General features: G+C 35.2%; 1 protein-coding gene across 8 annotated transcripts in view; it reads left to right on the plus strand.

Moving 5' to 3' along the window:
* Positions 1-15,795, plus strand: part of LOC112042856 (uncharacterized) — a 35,892-nt gene extending 20,097 nt beyond the window's left edge. For 4 of the 8 annotated variants that reach the window (XM_024078032.2, XM_024078036.2, XM_052884765.1 and 1 more), the window contains 5 exons: positions 7,136-7,197; positions 7,528-7,902; positions 9,296-9,509; positions 12,484-12,602; positions 14,538-15,795. In XM_024078032.2, coding sequence (XP_023933800.2) covers positions 7,136-7,197; positions 7,528-7,902; positions 9,296-9,509; positions 12,484-12,602; positions 14,538-14,657 — 890 coding nt within the window. In that variant the 3' untranslated portion in view covers positions 14,658-15,795. Of the gene's footprint in view, positions 1-7,135; positions 7,198-7,527; positions 7,903-9,295; positions 9,510-12,483; positions 12,603-13,363; positions 13,471-14,537 lie in introns of all 8 variants that reach the window. The other 4 variants (XM_024078033.2, XM_024078037.2, XR_002886637.2 and 1 more) reach the window with 3 other exon arrangements.
* The last annotated feature ends 83 nt before the right edge of the window (positions 15,796-15,878 follow it).

Below are 15,878 nucleotides of genomic sequence, written 5' to 3' on the forward strand. Positions count from 1 at the left end.
CAACGGTGAGCCGAATATGGGTTGATGACGAACGAACAGAAGATGCAAGACAAGATAGCAAAAGGTTTCATAAGGAAATTGAATTCACGTCTTCATGTCTTCCAAAAGCTGATCACGATATGATTACGACTTTTTTCATTAATTGGAACGTGATGACAGAACAGGTGGTGCAGGTGAATATTTTGTTGACAATGTGTATACCTACTATTGAAGGTGTCGTTTCTTCGTTAAAGTCGAAGGTTCATTATAAATAGTGTTTGATATGTTAAGCTATTAATGAAAAACTGACAAATCCAAGCGACAATGTCACCCAGAATGGAAAATCCTCTTCATGCGTTTCTCTTCTTAACCGGATCATCCTCAGGAGATGTCTACTCTATACAGTTTTCAATTACAAATCGAAAAATCAATGACTTTTGATGCAGTGGCTCACGTTTTGAATCGTACACACAGCACAGATATATTATGACTTCATGACAATTTTAATAGCCTGAGACCAATCACCATAGGACCTGCCTCGCTAGACGTTACCTCTTTCAAAAGTATATGATCACGATCTAATGTGTATAAACAAACTGCGTTTATAAATGTTTCATTATGTTAAAATTACACGTGTGTGTATTTCGATTTAAATTTATAGCTTTGTGTAGTGTGGACGTAAGATACAGATATATTTATTGGTGGAAAAATTTTCGATGTATACCTCGTTCCCATCAAAAAACGGCAGACAATTTTGTTGGCCGATGGACGTTGAGGTCCCAAAGTGTTGGAATGGTGACCCTGCGTAAGCGCAGTGTTGGTTGACCCGACACTAGATGGACCGAGGATATTAAGCGGGTTGTAGGGGGCCGCTGGATGCTAGCGGCTCGAGATCGTTGTGCTTGGAAGTCCATGCAAGAGGCTTATGTTCAGATAGCTATGGACGTCTATCGGCTAATAATGATGATGATAATGATTAGCAGATGATGTTATCTTAGTACCAGCAGACGCTACGCGGTTTCACTCGCGTAGTAGCCGTTTTCGTGGGAATATTGGGATAAAATATAGTCCATTATAATACCATGGATTATTATTGGTTTTCAAAAACAGTGCAATATATCCAGAGATATCTGCAACTTCAAATATTAGTATAGATATAATACTCGTATTTCCGTATTATTAAATTATATAAATAAGATTCATGATAGAAAAGAACGCGTTTTGCTTGACGCAATGGAAAACTATTTCTGACGAGTCTACTTTCGCGACCGCTTTATGAATCAACAGCTAATATTATCCTACTGTTCGGAAGGTGCACTCAGAATGAGTATCACTTTCAATACGGGAACACAGACAACACTCATCTCAAACATAATATCATCAGTCAATATGTAAACATGTTTAGTTTGTCTATTGATATAGAAATTATAGTTCAAATGTTTCAGGATTCAACTCTACCCGTTGGTAACACACACAGCTCTACTTACCCTATTTTTCAAAAATCACACTTCTCTATCTCTATTCCTAAAACTATTACCTAATTTACTAATAACACAGTTTTTTTCCGTGCACCATATTTATGTATAGTTAATGAAAAATATATAAAATACTAATGAAAGCAAATAACTATTTATCTGATTAAAAAGTATTTCAACAGCATAATCAATGAATTTATATTGCATGATAATAATTGCCATTATAACGTGTACGGTTGTTTAATGTTTTCTGTAGATAATTTTGATTATGTATTATGTATGTATTCTAATTTGAATTTCCCTAATATAAAACATAGAAAATATGGTTAATAGGGCACTTTTTTATAACGACATTGAAATTAATCGATCTATGTAAAAACGACGAGGTTAATATAAATTACAGAACAAACAACGTCATCCTTTTAGTTTTTATGAAACCATTGAAAACGTTACAAAAAAAATTTAAAATGAAAATTGTCCAAATTATCTCATGGACTACAAAGAAAAATTCTCTTTTATCTGAAAAAATAAATATTTCCACAACATTGTTTTGTTAGACATTAAAAAGCTTTAATTTGATCAGCCAATGTTCTGTTTTAATTTTGGCTCTTCAATGAAAATTGACTCATAATTTATGCATTAGACGATATATTCAGGAGCATCTTCAAATTATGTTTGTTTATTTATCCCACCTGACATTGGAAATCCCCGTTAACAACGGATCGTTACAAAGGCCAATCGATGATTCAACTTAAGATTTGCCAAGTAGGTATCAATGCCAATGACTCAAGAACTAAATCTGTACTGTACCATCTGCGTTGTATACATCTGTAATGCTAGAGAATATACGTATATCTACTATTTACATCTTAATAACACTGTTAATCAACACAACGCAAAAGTCACCGAATTATTTTAAACTTCTTTCTCTACTTATATACTTTGTGCTATCCACTAGTAGGTAAGCAACGGATGACATTTTTTCATAGAAACATAATAACTAAATAGGAAAATTATATGCATTTTTATTTTCAGACTTTTTAATACAAACTGAGGTAATAAAGTAGTAGAATAAGTAGAGTAGTTTTCAAAACAAACGTCTTGTTTTATCAAAATTAGTCAAGTCAAGCACTAGCCTTAAAAAAATAAATGATTACATAGACTCTTAGCGCTATAAAACAAACTCTAATAATACGCGAAATCGTGGATATATACATTAAAATAACTACAGAAATATTTACTAAGATAAATATTACTAATACATAAATATTTAATAACAGTATAAACAAAAGGTCCTAGATGTTGTCACAAACAAGATGATTTTTTTAATGATCTCTAATATTTTGATCCTTCATTTTAGGAAATAAACATTGATTAACCATGTTACGAAAATTGCCTTAAACCTTTTATTTACGTCTTATGAGATAACTGGGGGAAAATTGCCCAAATAATTATAGCCGATGGCGACGCTTTTCGCTATATTATCGTAATTTGTAGGTACTTGTATTATGTGGTTCATTGAACAAGATAATTAAAAATTACGAGGATATTATCGATAAATATGATAACCCTTAAATAACACGAATAAGACATGAAATTATAATCGTATGTTGTCTTATACCGGAATTCGTATGATTATCATTTCTATTATATTATACCTACCTCATATCATCATTATCATCATCACAGCAGCCAATGGACGTCCACTGCAGGACATAGGCCTTTTGTAGGGACTTCCAATCATCACGATACTGAGCCACCTGCATCCAGCGAATCCCTGCGACTCGCTACCTATAAAGATTTATACCTTAAATAAATTAAAATAAATATTTATATAGGTATCTTTAAGTAATTTAGAATATTAATCCAATTTATAGACCTTTTAATTATGGTTAATAAATGAATCTAAGTTTAATATTTAACTTATTTTTCAAGGAAAAACGAAAGCCCTTTAATTTATTATCCTTGGAAATTATGCATTATATACACATTCCAAATTAATTTCATTAATTGAAAGGGGTGAAAGCTAAAAGACAATGTTTAACTTTCCAAAGAAGTTACGGAAGTCGTTATGATAGGGGAGGTTTTGGTTTTGCAACTGAAAATTTAAAGACGGACAGAGACGATGTGCATGGTTGCGTGGTGTATGAAAATATAATTTGTAGTAGTAGGGGAGCCGAAGAAGGAATTTTTGCAGTTACTCAAGCGTGGCAGTTGAACATAGAGACTATACCTTGCACGTTGTTGAGTACCTCCATCGAGCATGAGTTCTTAATATTGGTAGTGCGTTTAAGAAACCAAAGAATAAAGTAACTTGAAAAATAGTAATCCAACAGTTATCCAGATATGGATATGGATAAACTCGATTAGTTGATAGTTAAAAGATGTGCATTTCAAAAATCTAATGATTTGCCGTAACATAATGGAGTGGGGTTCCAAAATTACAAAATATAACCCTTATATTTCAGTATTCAAGTCACAAGCGCAGTTAATTTTTCATTTATTTTGAAGGAAATAATATCAAAGATAATCGCTAATATTTTCTGATAATTTTTATTAAGCCGAAGTAATCAAAATTTTAAAGGCTGCAGTTTTTCAGTCCCACCGCTGAAAGTCCCACCGAGTATAGTATATTTCCTACATCTAATGTACCAAATGTAATCAGTGCCCATGACTAAAATTAACTGTCTAACTAACTGCAAATTTAGCATCCCGCTCCCTTACTATTATGATAGGGGAGGTTTTGGTGTTGTAATAGCTAAAAATTGAAAGGCGGGACTGAGTCGGTGCGCATAGATGCGCGGTGTCTGAAAATATAATTTGTAGTTATTTGTGCTATTTCACCTGGCGAGTGCCGACGCGCGCGTAGTCCCGACTTGCCAGCGGCGGGAGTGACATGCGGATCGATATTGTAAGTCCATGTGTTTGTTTATTTACGCCTCTACCTACTTAAACTTTCGTACAACAGATTTTTTTACTGTAAAGGGTAGAGAAAAGCTCATGCGTGGATTTAGCTAGAAAAATGTCCGCTTGACCGCTTCAAAATTTGAACAGCTGACCTATTCAGTAATTTGGTTTTTATTAACAATCTATTAAAACATCAATTCAACTGAGATGTCATCTACCTTACCTAAGATATCCATGAAAGATTGTCAGTAGGAATCGGATGACATTCGTTACATAGAATCTCAATTTCGTATATGTCAACTAACATACGTCAAAGTTAGTGAATTACTCTAGTGTCAAATTGAAATTAATGTTGCCGGGATAAAAAAGTAGTTCTTTTGGTAATTATTGTCCAACTTGTTTTGTAAATATAACCTACCGTCTAAATCTAAACGCGCTTGCTTTTGTTAGGCCACTCTATAAATCCTTTTCATACCTATTGAAACGATTCTTTAACTCTTCCCTTCGGATATGTACGAGTAATGCGTAATGACTTCACACTTTGGCCTTAACAATGACCTCAATGCTACTTATCCAACTTGTGGACCTAAAATGTAACACGTTGGTCCCACTCGTATATTGGACCGTTGGAGCCGGCGTAAACCGGCCCTTAGGAACCTTTTTACTTTTAAACTAGGTATAGAACGAGCGTCTAAATGTCATACTCTATGCGACCTTATGTAGGATAGAGTTACACGTGGCATGCGGTAGATGCCTAACTTATTTATCTGGTTAAGTTTGTGATATCTTCCAAGTTGCGAAACTTTGGTTGGTTGGTATACTAATTAATGACTGACTAGGTTTATTGGAAATTCCCGTATCCATAGATGAGTTTGGTAGGACTTGATATTGATTGAAATTGATGATAAATAAAAAACTTCTAGGACCAAGGACGTTTGGAATTCTCCTAATTTTAATTTCAAGTTTTCGACTTTACCTATCATATTAGCATAATATAATTAAAATTTTCACAGGCGAAACTGAAAGTTGATAAGCATTTCTTTACAACATTTTATACGTAACATTAAAAAAAACAATCATAATAATTAAAATCTAGCAAAAAAATTCAACCGACTTTAAAATCACAAAAATAAACTAAAAAGCGAAATATAATAAGGTATGTGCTACCTTCTGAACACTTTGAGGGCGGTGCCAAACCAGTGACGTTTTAATTAAAGCCGTTTCTGAAAGAACCACGGGAACGAACTGTCTTTAGATCCTAAAACTTCATGATTTAATCGGCTTAAGTTTAAGACAAAAATAAAAAAAAACGCGTCGCATTGAGAACCTCCTCCTTTTTTTAAAGTCGATAAATATTTACGGTCGTATCTATAACCTACACAATTTAAAACTCGGTCATAAGAAGATTAATTATCAACTAGCAGACGCCTAGCAGTTTCACCCGCGCAGATCTCGTTCTCAATTGGGAATACGAAAAAAAATACGAGGATGAACGTCTATGACACTCTAGTAACGTAGCTTTCCATTGGCAAACATTTTCGAAATCGGTTCATTAGATCTAGAGATTACATGTAATGTACCTACCCTACATTCTCACAAACTGTACCTCTTTATAATATTAGTACCTATGTAGGTACCTATACAACACTTGAAGCATTACAATATTTTTTTTCCGCGTGCAATAATTTCCTTGTGAAAAAACAATATTTCCGTAACCCAAGTGCCTTGGAATAACAACTTATAGATACCTAACAGCAGTTAATTTTCCCAGCTAATAGTTAAAACGTAAACTGCGATATCTCGTGCTAAGAACTATTGTAAGTCTAACTAAGTATATACAAGACGCTTGTGTAAAAAATAAAAATGTGGAGCAATAGGGAAATAAATACTTGGAATCTTCAAAATATACGAATTACCAAGGTAACCAATAATAATAATCGGTAGTCAACGACCGCTCACGCACAACCACCCACGATCATTTCTTGATGTCGTATTTGAAAACAGTGTATCAAATTGTATACACTGTATCTCTTCCTCTAATAAAACTCTGCACCTACATAAAGCTGATAACGAACGAAAAAAGCTATTTTTTCTTCGATCCTCTGGCGCAAATCCAAAAGCACCATGGGCCAAACTAATTTGAAGTGGAATGTGTCATAATAAGTTACTCACTCGTGCACACCAAAACGTGTGGTCCAGATGACACCGTCCAAGATCTTTTGCGTTGATAGAAACACGCGGCTAATTCGCTGACACATTATCTAACTAGTCCAAGAATTTCAAAGAACCACAGCCAGGACATAAAAATTAAGAAAATATATAGGTATAGCAGCTTCTTATTCGCGGGGTATTCGTTCTGTAAATGTGCCGCGGATACAAAAACCGCGTAGGTATATCAAATGGTTATCTAAATGGGATTTTATGGTATACGTTCTTGAGTTACAAAATAAAAAACAAATTAATTGAAGTTTTTAACCAAATTTTATAATTTTTTATTGCTTGAAAGTTTTTAAATGTTTCTTTAATTAAGAGTGGTATTCAGAAGTGACATTCTTAATTCATTATACACTACGTGTCACATTTACTATTCCATTCCATTTTTTTATTCCAAAATTACGGCAAAATTTCCAAGTTTTGAGTCATTTTCGGTCAGTCAGATCCACGAATAACGAAATCTTTAGCCACGAATAAAGGAATTGGGTTGCAATTTTTTAATCTAATAAAGGAAACTATATAAGTTGAATTGGCAATAACTGAAAACTATATTGTTTCAGGTCAAAAGAAAGTAGTGTGGCCACCAACGCCCGAAACCAACGGATACCATCAACCACAACAGGTAATCTATCTTTGCCAAAAGCATTTGTATATAAATAAATGGAAACACAAAAGCTGCACATTTAGCTTGTAGTAGACAGCACAATAATAGCATGAACAACCGAGGCGAAGAAACATCTGGTAGGTTTACTGAATTTAAATCTATTTAAATCGTATTGAAATTATTTAAATTGAAATACCTAAAAATAGACAACTATCTATGGTATTTATCAAATTATTATAGTATTGTTTTATATTAGTAATTTCATAATAGATCATTCATTTTATGCTTTAGTCTCTATAGTATTTGTAGTTTCGAATGTCCCATATCAGTTACGTTTATGCTCTACAGCAGCCAGCAAACTACAACAACGCCCAGCACTCTCCGTCCCAACAACAATACTCGCCACAACAGCAACAATATTCCCCACAACCGCAACAATACTCCCCGCAACCACAACAATATCAATACCAACCACAGTACCAAGCACCTCAGTCCCAGAACCAATATCCTCAGTATAACCAAGGAGCGCAGTCGCAGCCTTCCTACTGCGAAGGGAAACGCCAGGAATCCACAGGGCTGAGTAAACTGATCCCTGTAGGCCCGGGTGTCAGCGCTTCCCCAGTCGCCCCGTCTTACCGCCAGGGCCCGTTGTCGCCTAGTGCCCAGCCCTACAAACAACAGCCAGGTCGTTGGGCGCCTGTACCGGCACCCATATCTCCGCAGGTAGAGTGACCAGACCCGTCGCGGACGCACGCATGTCTAATTTGCTAGTGTTACTCAATATTGTCTACATAAACTTTGTCAAGAGGTTCTGTGCACTAATTAGTAACTAATCTAAGCGATTACCTACGTCTACCAGAATTTAAACCTATATGTAAAAAAATAAATGCATGAAAATATTAATAATATCTTACAAAATAAAGTTGTCAATGTTGTATCTAAAAATAAAAAGCTCAAGGTGTTGCTTACTCGCTTCGAACAAATGCACAGATACCTAATTGAAATCTCGTGTAGGTACCTATATAATAAACGTTCTGCCCTTAATAATTCTGTTGGTGTGTGATGTGATTGTTTATAAGTGTTATTTAGAAAGATATGTGATGTGATTGTTTATAAGTGTCATTTAGAAAGAGCGAAATCTCTTTCAACTCAAAGTTTATTATAACGTAGTAGGTAAACGTCATATAGGTATGTATGTAAATGAGAACAAATTATCTAGTTATCGTTATAAATTAACATTTATTGCAATATAAACGGTTAATATTAATTAATTACCGGATTCATTGAAATGTGATTGAATTATGTTGTGGCCAATATACTCGTAGCTCCAATATTGTTTAGCGCTGAATCGAACTATTGAAATTCTTAAATGTTTTGTTGTATTCATTATGATCCGTTTATTTTTGTAAAAAAAACTGTCATAATCGCGCGTACAGTAGGTAAATCAAAGCTCACGCAGGAGTGATATAAAAAAAATCATCGGCTAACGTCGAAAGCCCAGCAGAGATTCGATCCTCTCTATTGTCGTTTGCGACAATATGAAGTAGGTAGAAAAGGAATATCAGTCATATTTCAAAATATGACCATTATTCCAGCATAGCTATCCTCTGTCATATCACTTCTAAATACCTACTAATCGACGAATTTATCGTATCTATCGTAATCGAATCTAAACGACGCTTATTATGGCTGCGTCGATACACCTCATACTTTTTGATAGACAAGAACACGCTTTATTTCATGCATACTATTATATTGTTTTGTAATAATTTTTAAGTTTCTACGAATAACAGCTACTGTTTAAACATTTTGTAAGTATCTAATACCTATCTATGATGCGAGCACATTTGTGACATACCACCTGATACAACAAGTAAAAGTTCGGGGCATCAGAAATTACGAACTCTACATTAAAGTGTTTTTCAGAGAGCATGGGTACGGTGACAGTTACCTGTATGACGTCCATAATACGTACTATTATCGTGAATCGCGGCAAACTTTCAATAGTGAAACGAACTGTCACCTACACTATCCTACATGGAACGAACTGCAGTCACGTGGTGTGTTACAAGTATAGCCATTGTAAAAAAGATTAATTAAGTAAAATGTGTTCCAGCCGACGTCTCAAAAGCCCCAGTTCAACCAGCAGCCCCAATACTCGCCCCAGGGCCAATACTCCCCGCAACCGCAATACTCGGAGCCCGCCTACCAGCCACCGCAGAGGCAGTTCGAGCCCCCGCCGGCGACCATCACCCTTCGTCCCCAGCAACCCATCCATCAGCAACCACCACCGGTGTTCCCTAGCCAGCCGGCCACAGCGTCGCTCAAGGGTAAGTAATACTTTATCATCTCAGTCTCAGCTCGGAAAAGTTACTTTTGCTCGGCCATACACGCAAAAGTCGTTTTTACGCCCAAGGTGGAAAACATTTTCAAGAGAATGAAAAGACAAGACAAACTAACTTTTTTAAATATCAAAGTTATGAAATGAGGTTGGTTTTTATTTTTAAAGTATTAATACGAGCAGGTATACCTACCTACCTGTTATTAATTTTAATTAAGTTAAGAGTTTTATTTAAATTTTCATTCATTTCCATTTTATAAATAGCTAATCTATACTTATAATAAATCTGTAGAGAGGTCAATTCTGTACATGAAATATATTTCCAAAATAACTATCAGGGGGTGATTAGTGATCGATACTGATGCCAAAAATGCAATCAGTAAAATTTTTGTCTGTCTGTCTGTCTGTCTGTCTGTCTGTCTGTATGTTCTTTATAGAAACAAAAACTACTGGACGGATTTTAACGAAACTTGGTACAATTATTCAACATACTCCTGGGCAGGTTATAGTATACTTTTCATTACGCTACGATCAATAGGAGCAGAGCAGTGAAGAGAAATATTGAGAAAACGGGAGAAGTTACTCAATTTTTTAAGTTTCCGTCGCGTGTACAGCCTTAATGGTTAAAGCAACATAGAAATCATGTATGACAGAAATGTTCTCCTTAAAATTATCTATAAAAACACAACAGCATATATATGTCTATCTTTTATGGTTGACTCACAATAGCACGTGTAACTCCCGATAGCTTAGCAGTTCGGAGCTTTCTAATTAAATTTGTCTACTCTTATGTTTATGACACTCATCACTCATCCCTAACTAAAAAAGTTTACATTATTACCTATTCAATAAAAAAAGAATCATAAAAATCGGTAAAGAAACACCAAAGTTATACAAGAAAGACGCTAAGCCATCGCGCGTGCATAGTAATTCATGCTATATGGATTATTTTTGTGTAACGGTTGCCGCGCTCGACGCGACTCGCGTAGGGGGGGAAATAAATAAAGAAGTGCAGCCATAATGAGTTGGGTAGGGGTAGGGTAGGGTAGGGTAGGGGTAGGGTAGGGGTAGGGGTAGGGTAGGGTAGGGTAGGGGTAGGGTAGGGGTAGGGGTAGGGTAGGGTAGGGTAGGGGTAGTGTAGGGTAGGGTAGGGGTAGGGCAGGGGTAGGGTAGGGTAGATAAAAGTTTACAACGACTTTCACGCGGACGAAGTCGCGGGCGTCCGCTAGTAAGTAATAAAACCGTAAAAAATTACGAGTAGGTTAATACCGACGCATAGATCTATGAATAAAACAGATTTAATATAAAAGTAGGTCTCTACTTAAAAGCTTTATCTACTCTATTTAAAAGTTCAAAAATTATTATTTATAGATTCCTAACTACCTACCTAGTAGGTTGTGAAGTAAAGTTTCTTACAGAAGATTATTAGATGTACCTACCTACCTTTTGAAGATGTTCAAAAAGTTTTCTATTTCTCAGTTCTCTTCTTCTCTTCTCTCGTTAGATCTCAACTCTTCTTAGGGCGTCTTAAACTACCCCACTGATCGTTTTTACGGATATTACTACGTTAGAGATAGGCATCTATATCTATGTAGGTAGGTATAATATAATCTTACTACTTATCATATTAAAAGTATTTTGCGTGGGAAAATAAAGTGGTTGCACACGTAAGTAGGTATATAAGTAGGTATCTATGTTATAAAATTAACAGCCTGTAAAGCTTCGCCTGAGGCTCTTCGTCGATGCAGGTATACGAGTATTGTTTTTAAAACTGCTTTTTATGTAGCCATGGCGCTTTAGAAAAGCGACTCGCGACACGTAAAAGCTTTCATATTACACTAGAAGAATGTTGTCGCGAAGCTTTATGATATACTAAAAGAGAGAATTAAATATTACCTAGCCACATTACTCAAGTCTATAAAATCATTCAATAGTGTAAGGTTTCCTTGAGCATCAGTACCTACCCAAGTTCATTGTGACGAGGAAATTCTACCGCCACAAAAAAAAAACCTTCTGTCTGTCTCTGTCTCTGTCTGATTTTGACTTTGACATAAATATATCGATTTTTTGAGACTCCAGTCAATAACGCCATGGTCATATCAAGTCACACACTCAAGTCATAAAAACATCGGTAGTTTATTATCCCGTTCATTATTATTATTAGGTAGATACGCATCTACTTAATATAAAAAATGTTCATAATCATCTACTCGTATCTAGTAGGTACCTATTACCTAACTAAAGCCAAACTCGATGTGGAATGTTTAATTGATGATAAAAGAAAGTTTCATTTGAATTCACTCAGTAGTTTCAGAGTGATAGGTACATTTTCTTGATTTTTTAGTAATTTGCTATTGGTATAATGTCATGATAAAAAACTGGATATTCATTTGCATTTGTTCTGTCCAATGTCCATATATTCGACATAGGTAGGTAGCGGTAGGGTATAACAAAAGTATGAACCATAAACCTCCTCGCAACATGCAGAATCTTAATCTGCATGCTATTCTGAGTTCAAAACTGTAAACAGAATGCGGTCCTCGGATTATGCACACTCACATCGTTACAGCGCCTGGTCTATAGGTACAGCCCGTACAGAAAAATGTATGCGAATGATATTTGCTATACACAAGTCACGTGATCAAGATCTGTCATTCCCATACATTTTTATAGTTTTCGAAGCGTTTGCGATCGTAGAAAGAGAATCGACGTGCCACTTGGCTACACAGGGGCTGGTAAGAAATTCTGTACAATATGTACGTACCTGGATACAAGGGGCGATGATTCCTAACAACCCAATTCATATCGGGGTACCTTTTAAAAATCCACTAGTTTTACGTAAATAATTTTACGTACTCAACCAAAAACACATTCAGACTAAAAAACCACATGAACGGGTTACCTACAAAAAAATTTCAGTCTTCGCTACTGGTACCTACCTCATATTGTAATAACTGATACAGGAGGCGTCAACATGCGTGGTGATCAGAAATGGCCGCCGCAGTCCGTGAAGGAGGCAGTCGCTGCAGAGAACGAAGCGAGGAGGCAGCTCGCGAAAGGGCCCGCCTGCAGACCACGTAAGGTACGTACGAAACACCTTTGCTAGATTTATTTTTGATACCTATATTACATCACACTATCACACTAATATTTTAAATGCGAAAGTTTGTGTGTATGTTTGTTCCTCCTTTACGCAGCGGCTACTGAAGCGATTTGGCTGAAAATTGCAATGGAAATAGATTTTATTTTCATCCCGAAAAAGTCTGTTGTTCCCGTGGGATTTGTGAAAAACTGCATTCCACGCAGACGAAGTCGCGGGCGTCCGCTAGTAATTTATATATTTGAAATTAACTTTTGGATTCGAAGACTCGAAGACAGTTAAATATGAAATCATAAGCTGTGTTTTACCATAAAGCATGCATCACACGTTCCTACCATTTTACCTGCCTAAAAACCTGAAACTGTAAATAGTCATTCTCCTTATCAATTGCCACCCTTTCCCTTCCTTTTACCTTCATTTTATAATAAGTATAATTAGTGTAATCAAACTTATTGTAAAATGAGGTAAGACGGCAATGCTTGGTTTTATTTGAATTTGACATACCTACCTACAGATAATGATTTCCATCTAACATTTAGGTTTGGAGAACGGTACAGTGGATTGGTTTTATATCCCTAGCTTTGATGATTGCCTAACAAATTAATATCAATAAACAAGTCACAATAAAGATAACGGTGTATACAAAAAACACAAAATGGTTTAAGTAAAAGAAATAAAGGAATAACTTTATACATAGTTAACATCCTCCATTTAATTTTGAAAGATATCGTGTTCTGTTTTAGCTGCGTCAGTATTCGCTTGCCGAATTACTGGCAATGAACGAGGTCTAAGGGACCGACGCATTCCGACGAAACAAAGTCGAGACATGCCGGACTTTAATACCCCTTTAGTAAGTCATGACTTACGTGTTTGGTCAAAATTCTTTCATTAACTTTATAATAGCACTTCTTGACAAATTAGTAGGTACTCAGTAGTCGTAAAATAACATAAAAAGTTTAGAATTGGCATTTTAGTAACATCATATTAATTTAAATCGGCTAAAACATCAAATCTCATCATCTGTTAGCGACACCCATAATTCTTCCTGCTAGTAGATTCTTGGTAGATTTGGCAATAGTAGATAGTCACACGTCTTTAAGGTTATTGTACTGCACGCGAGCTTACAGACTTAGGGCTTCATTACCACTATTTATTAACAGAGTAGAAATATTTCCTACTAAGTACCTTCTAACATTTTGAATGTTATAGCTCCTTCAGTTAAACTAGGTATACCTACTTATATTTTAAGAATTCGTTATAGGGGGTATATTTATTATCATAGACTTGAACAATATGTTGAACTTGAACAATATTATCATAGACTTGAACAATATGTTGGTATAACAATAGCTGTTGAAATTGACAGTAATCTTACATTTTTACTTATGTGGTACCAATATTGGCGTAACTATAGAGTGGCAAGGTTAGCAAAATGCCACAGGACCACGAAGCCTAGCCTGCGAGGCCTATTAAAATCGTTAGATCGTTTTTAATAAACTAAATTTAAAGGCTAAACTAACATTAAACTGGCTAACATTAAAAAAACAATATGACGATTTTTTTTACAATGAATTCTACACAGGTCTTACTGATACAGTTACGCTACTAGTAAGTAAGACAGTTCTTAAGTAACGCCAGCCACACACGATCAAACATATCGTCAAGTCTGAAGCGGCTAAGGGTAGTGAAAATGAAAAAATATACTGAAATATGGTTATGGTCTCGATATTTTTTTTTTACTTTCACATACCAAAGCGTTGCAGACTTGACTGTAAACTTGACCGTGTATGACTGGCGTATAAGCCTACCCAGCCGATAAAATTTATAGTTTTACGACGGCTAGTCTTTGTAATTAATACCTATGTAAATTAGATTACTTAGTAATTAAAAATAAGTGTTTTGGATTTAATGTTACAGGTAAAGAAGGACTACACCAGTTTCTTCTCGCAGCACGCCCTGAACCACAGCTACACGAGCTACCGCGTCCCGCCTGGTACACAACACTTCGAAGACCTCTCCGGCCGATCCTCGTACTAAATAGAGTCTAAAGATATGATTAAGTGGTTAATAACACCAAGGGTTAATACCCGTTCTCCATCTAAACAAATACTATTTTAGACGGAAGTGACAAAATCCGACTTTTTACAATAAATTATCTAAACTTATTTAATATATTGTAAATTTCGAATTTTGTTATCAATAGTTAGGTGCAATTCGATACTCATCAATAAAACCATTCTCACAATTTTATACTCAACGGTTGTCCCGAATTGGACTTCAACTGGAAGTACTTGTAAAGACTTTGGCTTATTAAAGTCTTTGTGCATGTACTCGATTGGTTATTCACAATCAGTACATTTAAATTTAAGTATTATTTATTTTACATAAATCATGATATAGCTTGTAAGTGTAATTATATAAAAATATATTTATTATTTTCACGAAAAACATTCATCGTCATATAGAGTTCGCATAATTTAAAATTTAATACTACGTCCAATTCATTGTTATGAAAAGTTTTACAGCTAATTAACTGCTTTATGCTTATAACAATGTTATAATAAAGACTCAAACTGACATGAACTGCTGTTCGGACTATTTCACTAGTCTGTGAATGCCTTTCGGCTTGAATACACATGAGGAAAAGCAGGTTGCGAGACCATGCTTTGTAACTTGGACCCATCAATCATCAAATCCATCCAATCAAAATGTCGCTTCGATAAAACAACGAAGTTAACCTACTTATTTTCAGGTAATGGTTCATCATTTAAACTCGATATTGTCGATATACATAATTACCCCGCAAGTTGTGTCTACTTGCAACATCACGGATATAATGTCTCGATATATTTTGCACGCTATTCAGAGCTAGAAAGTATTAGCAACGTCCCTTGCGTTTTTGCGTCACTGAGATCGAGTGTTATTAAATAAGACATTTTTGTCCCCTTGTGTATTCAATAATCTAAACCGCAGTTTCGTTCATTTCAAGATTATATCACATAATTACGTACACTAATAATAAAGTGCAATTTAATTTTATTGGCTAAGCTTTATGTGTATGTACCTAGTCACGACGAAATCGCTCGAATTTTTGTGTATATAAAAAGTACAATCAAATAATTTTGTATTTCAAAATGTCATTTATATTTTATTTAAATAAACTTTTGAAAGCCAACCCTTCTTGTTATTTAAGATACAATAATAATAATACCCTTTAATATATTTTAAATAGCAGGTATTTCACTCAAGTCTACGGCT

The sequence above is a fragment of the Bicyclus anynana genome, chromosome 12 (genome assembly GCF_947172395.1).
Source record: "Bicyclus anynana chromosome 12, ilBicAnyn1.1, whole genome shotgun sequence".
NCBI classification, from domain to species: domain Eukaryota; kingdom Metazoa; phylum Arthropoda; class Insecta; order Lepidoptera; family Nymphalidae; genus Bicyclus; species Bicyclus anynana.